Consider the following 10,000-nt stretch of genomic DNA (forward strand, 5'->3'; position numbering starts at 1 on the left):
GTGTTCCTCCTCCCGGGCCTCCAGCTCGGTGTTCCTCCTCCCGGACCTCCAGCTCGGTGTTCCTCCTCCCGGGCCTCCAGTTCGGTGTTCCTCCTCCCGGGCCTCCAGTTCGGTGTTCCTCCTCCCGGGCCTCCAGCTCGGTGTTCCTCCTCCCGGGCCTCCAGCTCGGTGTTCCTCCTCCCGGGCCTCCAGTTCGGTGTTCCTCCTCCCGGGCCTCCAGTTCGGTGTTCCTCCTCCCGGGCCTCCAGCTCGGTGTTCCTCCTCCCGGGCCTCCAGTTCGGTGTTCCTCCTCCCGGGCCTCCAGCTCGGTGTTCCTCCTCCCGGGCCTCCAGCTCGGTGTTCCTCCTCCCGGGCCTCCAGTTCGGTGTTCCTCCTCCCGGGCCTCCAGCTCGGTGTTCCTCCTCCCGGGCCTCCAGCTCGGTGTTCCTCCTCCCGGGCCTCCAGTTCGGTGTTCCTCCTCCCGGGCCTCCAGCTCGGTGTTCCTCCTCCCGGACCTCCAGCTCGGTGTTCCTCCTCCCGGGCCTCCAGCTCGGTGTTCCTCCTCCCGGGCCTCCAGCTCGGTGTTCCTCCTCCCGGGCCTCCAGTTCGGTGTTCCTCCTCCCGGGCCTCCAGCTCGGTGTTCCTCCTCCCGGACCTCCAGCTCGGTGTTCCTCCTCCCGGGCCTCCAGCTCGGTGTTCCTCCTCCCGGGCCTCCAGCTCGGTGTTCCTCCTCCCGGACCTCCAGCTCGGTGTTCCTCCTCCCGGGCCTCCAGCTCGGTGTTCCTCCTCCCGGGCCTCCAGCTCGGTGTTCCTCCTCCCGGGCCTCCAGCTCGGTGTTCCTCCTCCCGGGCCTCCAGTTCGGTGTTCCTCCTCCCGGGCCTCCAGCTCGGTGTTCCTCCTCCCGGGCCTCCAGCTCGGTGTTCCTCCTCCCGGGCCTCCAGCTCGGTGTTCCTCCTCCCGGGCCTCCAGCTCGGTGTTCCTCCTCCCGGGCCTCCAGCTCGGTGTTCCTCCTCCCGGGCCTCCAGTTCGGTGTTCCTCCTCCCGGGCCTCCAGTTCGGTGTTCCTCCTCCCGGACCTCCAGCTCGGTGTTCCTCCTCCCGGGCCTCCAGCTCGGTGTTCCTCCTCCCGGGCCTCCAGCTCGGTGTTCCTCCTCCCGGGCCTCCAGCTCGGTGTTCCTCCTCCCGGACCTCCAGTTCGGTGTTCCTCCTCCCGGGCCTCCAGCTCGGTGTTCCTCCTCCCGGACCTCCAGCTCGGTGTTCCTCCTCCCGGGCCTCCAGCTCGGTGTTCCTCCTCCCGGGCCTCCAGCTCGGTGTTCCTCCTCCCGGACCTCCAGCTCGGTGTTCCTCCTCCCGGACCTCCAGCTCGGTGTTCCTCCTCCCGGGCCTCCAGCTCGGTGTTCCTCCTCCCGGGCCTCCAGCTCGGTGTTCCTCCTCCCGGGCCTCCAGCTCGGTGTTCCTCCTCCCGGGCCTCCAGCTCGGTGTTCCTCCTCCCGGGCCTCCAGCTCGGTGTTCCTCCTCCCGGGCCTCCAGCTCGGTGTTCCTCCTCCCGGGCCTCCAGCTCGGTGTTCCTCCTCCCGGGCCTCCAGCTCGGTGTTCCTCCTCCCGGACCTCCAGCTCGGTGTTCCTCCTCCCGGGCCTCCAGCTCGGTGTTCCTCCTCCCGGGCCTCCAGCTCAGTGTTCCTCCTCCCGGGCCTCCAGCTCGGTGTTCCTCCTCCCGGGCCTCCAGTTCGGTGTTCCTCCTCCCCGGCCTCCATGAGACTACTCATATACACACATCTCTCTGTCTTTCTCTCTCAATATTTACCAATAGTATTTCAGGAAAATGATCCATAACTGGCAACAGTTGCTAAAATTGTGCCAACTCCCAACAACGGTTCACCTGAACTCTCCCTTTCTCTCTCTCTCTCTCTCTCTGTCTCCCTCCATCTCTGTCTTTTTCTCTCTATCTTGGCACAGGGAGTCAAAAATAAGTATTCTAAAGTTCCACAGACAAACAGGTTGACAAGTCATAGGGCACCTTCCACGTCATGGGGATGGTAGTAATTATGTTAATCCTTTTATAATATTAGAATATATATTCTATGTGATTGTCACAATGATAACGGTTATATATTTGTTCATATTAATACCTATATATATATTGTTATTGACGCACAGATATTATCTATTTATTAAGGCAAGATCAAGCATGGATCTTAAGGGGATTGTGAGAGGCTAGTCAAATTACCCCATTCAGCACTAATAGTGTATATAAGGCGAAGCGAGTAGCCAGTCGCTCTCGCGTTCACTCAGTTATTGCCTCGAATCTGTGCCCGTATAAATATTGAACTATAAGCGAAGGAAAATAAATGGAGAAAATTAGTAAAGGATAGACAAATAACAGTTGACAAAATTATCGTATTATTAAAGTGTTGGAAAATAAGTGTTTCGTTATCCATTCCACCACGAGTGTTTATTCCAAGTGTATTGATATATTCTTGAACTAGAACGGAGTAAAGAATCGACAAAAGGAAAGTATCATCAACGTGATCAAAGTACTATTGAGAAGTGACTGCTCCACCTTAATTAACAATAATTACGGTTATAAGGAAATAGTGGAGCGGTGACGTGTTAATTAAGGTAGAGCAGTCACTTCTCAATAGTACAATATATAACCGTTATCATTGTGACAATCACATAGAATATATATTCCAATATTATAAAAGGATTAACATAATTACTTACTACCATCCCCATGACGTGGAAGGTGCCCTATGACTTGTCAACCTGTTTGTCTATGTGGAACTTTGGAATGCTTATTTTTGACTCAATGTGACATATCTCTCGCTTTCTCTATCTCTCTCTGTCTCACTCAATCGCTCTCTATCCCCCTCTTATCTTTCTCTCTCTCTCTCTCTCTCTCTCTCTCTCTCTCTCTCTCTCTCTCTCTCTCTCTCTCTCTCTCTCTCTCTCTCTCTCTCTCTCTCTCTCTATCTATCTATCTCTATCTCTCTCTATCTCCCTTAACTTCACGGCGTAAGAAGTGGATTTGACAGCTTTCAGTTATGTATACTTGAGGCATCTTTTCCAGCGGTTACGGGAGACGCGACACCTCTTGCGCGACAGGAATCGAGCAGACAGTTACCTTTAATTGAGTTGCTAGATGCAATCCTCCTACGGATATTTCATGCATATTCGTACTTATACTGGATACCTATAACACCGTACTACCCACCATAAGATATCAAAGGCCATCTTGAATATCATATTCCAAAATACTGTGTACCTGTTGGAAAAATAACAAGTACAGTAAAATAGCAAGCTGTCAACCGGGATCATTCCCATTACGTCACAGAAATGGGCGGAGCTTAGAGACCTGTCTCGCCTCCGATCACGAGACAGATTCCGGTGGCACCTTAAGTGCCACCGGAAAAGATGCCTTTGGTCGGAAATACATGTATTCTGAAAAAGATAATAATCGAAACCAGTCAAATTTCTCCTGTGCTGTGACTTTCAATACCATTCACACATTGTTGCATCATTAAAAAAAAAATACTTTGTAATCATGTGAATATACACAATTAAAAAGATAAAGTGTCACCTAGAGCGCAAAGCGAAACTCATATGTTTCATCATAGTGACATACGTTCTAACACTTTCCTTTGGCTTAACATACCTATTATTTGCATCGTCCGCACCTGCTTTTGCTTTTTCCAAATTTATATACATTTCTTGATATAAAGCCGTTTAGGAATAAAATGGACATACTTTTATGGGCAAACTCTTCCCGAAAGTCGAAAATAAGTTTTAGGTATATGAATCGGACCTTTTTTTAATTCTCTTTAACTATCTACCAATCTACTTGGTGGTAGAATTATAATGACCGTAGTATGAATCTATATTACGGTCAGCTTTTAGAGGATTTGAAATTACTAATTCGTAAGATGTAGCAATTTACTAACTAGTCTCTTTGACGATCGCACAACTCCATCCGAAGCTGCAGCCAAGCATTCGTACGGAGTGTTTTGGAGAAATGTATGGAACAAAACGATGGATTTAAAGGAATAGAGGATTTAAATAAATAAGACACAACAAAAAATAAATACTAAATCATCGCTGCTTTGAACTGTTCTTTCTCATAAAAAAAATGTCTCTATAATGGAAAGAGAAGCCTCTGCAAGGCATCTGGATGCAGTGTATTTTTCGAACAAAGTACATAAAGCAACCAAACATGCCAAAACATAAATCTCCAGAAAGTACAAAAAATACGAACCTCTCCATTAAACAGGCAGCATCAGTCACAGACGGTGTCAGTGCATAAAACAAAATTTGTCCGCCTAACCGCCTGAGCGAAGTCTCGCGTAGGCATCCGGACGCAGCGTGTTTTGGAGCGTCGTCTGATCGTCCAATGGATTCCTCTTCCTCTTCCCTCGACGATCTCGTTCACTCCGTCGGCCTCTATGTCCCTAGGCCCCTGATCCTCCACGGATACATATTTCCATTCCTCATCCTATACGGGGTATGGGGATGGGCGTGGGTGGCGGTGTATGGCTGGGAAGAGTACTTTGAAGCAGGTCTCATAACGCTCGCGGGGATCGGCTGCCTGCAGATCCTGACGTGCCTCTTCTGTCACTGGTCTGTTCACGTGCGCTGTCTCTTCACTTGCAGGAGGGTGAGTTCCCCGTCAGCTTTGAGAGTAGTAGGATAGGGTGGCTTGCATTGGGTCAGGGTATCGTGCGGGTATTGTGTTTACTTTTCTAGACGAGGTAGGAGGTTGTGGGTGTGAGGTTTTGACAGCTGGTGAAGCGGCTCGCAGCACTGCGTGTTTCTCCGTGTTTCGTGTGACAAGTAGCCTCTGTGGGGTTCCTTTTGCAACTTCTAGGCTCGGTTTAGGGATGGTTTATTACAGTTCCAAAGGGTTTATTAACTGGAAGAGAACACAAAATTTCCTGAGAATTCTGTGTAACAAGAGAGTTCAGTTTCACAGATTTATGCCTCCTGCTGGTGATATTGATGAGCAACCTCATCAGGAATTCACATAACAACTTGTGGGTGAATAGTAATTGCAGTAAAACACAAGTGATTGAAAAATGCAAAGTATATCTTAGAGATAACTGCTTTTTATAACTTGTTTTGATTGTAGATATTCAATATTGTGTTTTATAGATATGTATCTGTTTGACTGATCATTTTTATGAAATGAAAATTTTTTCTTCAAATAAAAGTATCCTATCATTTGAATAAAAACAAAAAGAATGGCAATATATCTGGTCTGACTATAAGAATTATTATGGATTTTATGAGTTATTGACATATGACAACCTTGCTTGAGCACGTATACAACATATTTTACTGAACCTACCTCTCGTGAGTCACTTTTTTTTTTGGTATCACTCCCATATTAGAAATAATTGGCAGCATTGATAAATAAGTACAAAATGAAAATGTGCAAACACTTCCACAGCTCATTTAGAATAAAGGTTTGGGTAATTCTTTACAATATGGATATACTCACCAGAGGATAAGCCTCCAACTCTAAGTCAAGAAATTTATTCAACAGTCTAAGTTGCCGTGCCTGGGGAGGGTTGATGTCAACACCCCCAGGGAAACATTATCTTTACCTTGATATGCTCGGCAAGATAGAGCAGGAACTTGAGAGCATCAAATGAACTTAGGTTTAGAGCAGGGCTTTTGTGATCTCTTTTCTTTGTGGCATTACCATTCATGTCTGCTGATTATTTCTTTTACTAGCTACTACAACTTTTAGTTCTCTACAAGAAAATTATCTTCAATTTGCCCAAGCGTAGTGCATATATGCCATAAAGATTAACCAAGATCTGATGAATATCCCATTGGAATATATTATAAAAGGATTTAATGTGGACTGGGACTAAAATATTCAGTGATTAGCCCAAGTATACAGATAACCCCTTTGATCCAATTGCTTCATGGTAATCACATGGACCAAAATAAGGGCATTAGGCTTATGCTAGTGGCTGCTTAGCTGGGTGCATGGTGTGTGGGCTGGACACACAGGAACACTCATGGGGAGACAAGATTCTGTCTTCCTTTTGCAATGTTACTTTCTCTTTTCTGCTATTTTCTGATGTCCATATTTGTCATTTGATTTGCTTTATCCAGATGGTAGACTGTTTTCATTGCACACACTGCATATCAACCCTCAAGGTAGTCCATAACTCAATGCAAGGAAAATAAAAATATATAATATTTTACACAAAAGAATTCTGCCCCCCTTTAATATTAAATTTTCATTAATATAACCTTTGCCATCAGGAACAGGATGCCTAGCATGGAAATAGTGTCCTCCCTAGAGCCAGCACTCGTTCATTCCCATAGATAAACGAATGTTTATCTATGGGAATAATTAAAAGGCCCCTTTATAATATCAAATGAGTAATCACCTCCAAGATGTATGTGCACTTGTGGCAAATCTTTTCCATTACCCCGGACTTCATCCCAAATGCTCATGACTGCAAGTTCACATTACCCAGCCCACAGCCAGATTTTCCCATGACATGTTCATGTTACTCGCCCCTCAGGCCAAATGGTAGTATATGCCTTAAGTAAAAGGAGAAACAATGTCAATCTCTTAAGCTATGATAAGTGTTCAGTCAGATTTCTGATTTCTTAAGTTTGTACATTTCTCCATAATTTTCATTTTTATTATAATGGCAATATCTATTTTAACATGGATAGTTCTTGTTTTGCTTTTGCTATTAATAGATCTAGCCGTCTTATGAAATTCTGGGTAGCTCATTAACCCCCTTGTCGCTGGGTGGCATGTATGTACATGCCATGGCTGTTGTGGAGCGAATAGCGGATGGCATCGTATCACAATCGTTCCTGAGCTGTTGGCTCATTGGACAGAGTTTGTTTTTCTCCAATATTAGCGGCTTCATTTCTATGGTAAAGCTTTTAGGCAATAGCACCTAAAGTGAAGGTAAACCATTTTTCTTTAATCATTAGAAATTATAGCAAAATAAAAGTTTTTAGGTACCAAATGTCGCTCACAAACTACCAAACAAGATGGGCGCAAACATGGAAACTGTTGATGCACACCAACAACCCAGTGATCATGTCCACTTGCCAAACTTTTTTACCCGGGATCGTTGGGTTATTAACCTATTTTTCTGTGTTGTATGTTGTGAAACAATACTTGTTCACTGTTGTTATTATGATTATTTTATAAAAATGTATGAATAAACAAAATTTTTCATGTCAAGATGTAGTTGAAGGTAAAGCTTTTGGCAGAGGGTCAAGGGTGTCTATGCTTTGTGTGGCTTCAGCCACCTTCTACAAGTTGCATTAAACAGTGCAGGAAAGTCACACCGTACATGTTCATGCTTAGATACAGCCTTCCAAGGTACAAGGGCAACTCAAGTATAGCAAAGTAATACTTTGGCCTTTTAGGTCATTTACGGTTAATGATGTATTCTAATTAATATACATAGTTTTCATAGCTATTACTTGTGCTATTATTTTCTCTATTTATTATATTTACCAATGTCATTTCAGGAAAATGATCCAAGAGTGGCAACTGTTGCTAAAGTTGTGCCAACTCCCAACAACGGTTCACCTGAACTCGTTAAAGTACACAAAACTTTAGTAAGTACTGATTTTGTTCCCTTTTCTTCTTTGTGTGGGATAGTCTGAAGTTTAAAAATCTCAGCAAATATTTATTATTTGATGTATGATATGTTTGCTATTTATTTACCCCCCCCCCCTTTTTTCTTTTCTTTTTCCCCAAGATATAGATGTAGTTGTTTTGTAGGTGAAATTGTAGTAGAAATTTTGAATGTTTTTTTAATATCTATTTAACTGATGACAATAAAGAAAAGAGTTATGATTAGTACTCTTTATTAGAAGATAGCAAACCATTTGATTTAAGTCTGCTTTCGTTTTTTACATACCCTCTTTTTTTATACATATAATTCAGTAACCTTTTTCTTCATGTAAACAGATAAGCAAAGACTCCAAGGAGAAGAGTATATGGTTCATCTTTCAAAAAACAAAGTACATCTGGGATAGTGAAGAGAAGAAGCAATTTGTCGGTCTCCAGTTTCCCATCGATCATCAGTTACGAACGTATACAGAATGGCGTGGATACCAGGAGGACACAGACTTGGCTGCGGCAGAAGGAAGATATGGCAAAAACGAGTAAGAATTCTTTCAAGTTAACCCGACCTGTGCAGATAACTTTGATTGTTTATTTTGGAGTGGAATGGAGAAGTCCTTAAGATTTTTTTCCTTTTGGTGAAAGCCTCATATGCTCCTCTGTCTATTCCTGTATTAACATTGTTAAAGCATTAAAAATTGCATGAGATCACTACTCTTAGATCAACAAATTATTTTGGAGATGAGGGGGGCACAATTTGCAGTTGTTTAGAGATGCTGTTAATTGCTTAACACAGAAGTAGACAGATGTGCTATCTTTTCCAGTGGTTACTGCAAACGCAACACCTCTCGCGCAGCAGGAATCGCGTAGGCGGTAAACATTAGTCGAGTTGCCAGATACATTTTTCCTACTTCTGATATTTCATGCATAATCATACTTATATTGGATATCTATAACACCGTACAACCCACTATAAGATATCAAAAGCCATCTTAGATATTATATTTGAAGATAATCTGTACCAGTCGAAAAAATAACCAGTACTGAAAAACAGCTAGCCGTCAACCCAGACCATTCCCATTACGTCACAGAAGTGGATGGAGCTTAGCAGCCTGTCTTGCCTACGATCATAAAACAGCTTTAGGTGTCGTGGTGCATCACGCGACACTCTACTTGGCACCAGAAAAGATGGCACTAGATACAATATGCAGTTTGAATGAGAAGAAAATAATGACATTCCCAAACAAACCATTTTCCTTTAAATGTAATTTTTCATAAGATAATGAATTTTATAAAAGCAGTTTTACTGCAAGATAAATAGGTCAAATAGAGATTAGCAAAACACCCACTTATAATTTTAAGGATATAGGTAAAGTTGATATGCAGGAGAGATTTTAGAATAGGATTCTTTTATAAATATATTTGTTTTTGAAGACTTCAGATGGATGTGCCAGAATTTATGGACCTCTTCAGAGAAAGAGCAACAGCCCCATTCTTCGTATTTCAGGTAGGTGTTTTTTATTATTATTATTATTATTATTATTATTATTATTATTATTATTATTATTATTATAAAGTTTTGAAATGTAACAGTGTTGCATTGAAGAAAAGCATGACTTTCAACCCAAGGTTGTAGTCTCAGTAGACTCTTCATTTGTTATGATCATTTTGACCAGGAATTCTAGCTTTATCGAATAACAAATTTGGAACCACTGACATCATACTCAGAAGTAACTTATTAATGTACATAATAATAATGATTAACTAGTGATTAATTATTTTTCAGGTGTTCTGTGTTGGGCTCTGGTGCCTGGATGAGTACTGGTATTACTCTCTCTTTACTCTCTTTATGCTGGTTATCTTTGAGTGCACTCTAGTTCAGCAACAGTTGAGAAACATGTCCGAAATTAGGAAGATGGGAGCCAAACCTTACATGATACAGGTATGTATTTTTTCTTTTTGTTTGTATATGTGTCTAAAAGTGTGCACATTTCTTTATACTGTGTGTGTTTGTGCTTTTGCCTGCGCTTGTGTAAGCCTATAGTTGCCTATAATTGTCTGTGTATATGAGAGATTGTTAGATATATATGCCTGCTTTGAAGAGTGTACATGCATGTAATAATTTTTTTTTTTTTTTTTCTTTCTTTTTCTTTTACATAGATTTATATGAAGGGGCAATATTAGGCTATGTGATGTAAATTATCTCTTTTTCATAAGATTTACTGTTTATATAGTGTAGCATCTCAATTTTTATTTATAATATACATTTTTCTTTTTCATGTATTTTGCAAACACTCCTCACAGGTATACCGTAACAAGAGGTGGAGATCAATAATGACGGACCAGCTTGTACCAGGAGATGTCGTCAGTGTTGGTCGTAGCCAGAACGACAATCTTGTTCCATGTG

General features: G+C 42.9%; 1 protein-coding gene across 1 annotated transcript in view; it reads left to right on the top strand.

The window, feature by feature from the left end:
• Positions 1 to 4,320: 4,320 nt before the first annotated feature.
• LOC113812947 (endoplasmic reticulum transmembrane helix translocase) overlaps positions 4,321 to 10,000 on the top strand; it is an 18,799-nt gene continuing 13,119 nt past the window's right edge. Inside the window, exons 1-6 of the mRNA XM_027364885.2 lie at positions 4,321 to 4,629; positions 7,494 to 7,583; positions 7,939 to 8,135; positions 9,028 to 9,100; positions 9,380 to 9,535; positions 9,898 to 10,000. The exon at positions 9,898 to 10,000 is cut by the window's right edge and continues 51 nt beyond it. Of these exons, the coding sequence (XP_027220686.2) occupies positions 4,366 to 4,629; positions 7,494 to 7,583; positions 7,939 to 8,135; positions 9,028 to 9,100; positions 9,380 to 9,535; positions 9,898 to 10,000 (883 nt within the window). The 5' untranslated portion in view covers positions 4,321 to 4,365. The remainder of the gene's footprint in view (positions 4,630 to 7,493; positions 7,584 to 7,938; positions 8,136 to 9,027; positions 9,101 to 9,379; positions 9,536 to 9,897) is intronic.

The sequence above is a fragment of the Penaeus vannamei genome, chromosome 25, assembly GCF_042767895.1.
Source record: "Penaeus vannamei isolate JL-2024 chromosome 25, ASM4276789v1, whole genome shotgun sequence".
In the NCBI taxonomy this organism is placed as follows: Eukaryota; Metazoa; Arthropoda; class Malacostraca; order Decapoda; family Penaeidae; genus Penaeus; species Penaeus vannamei.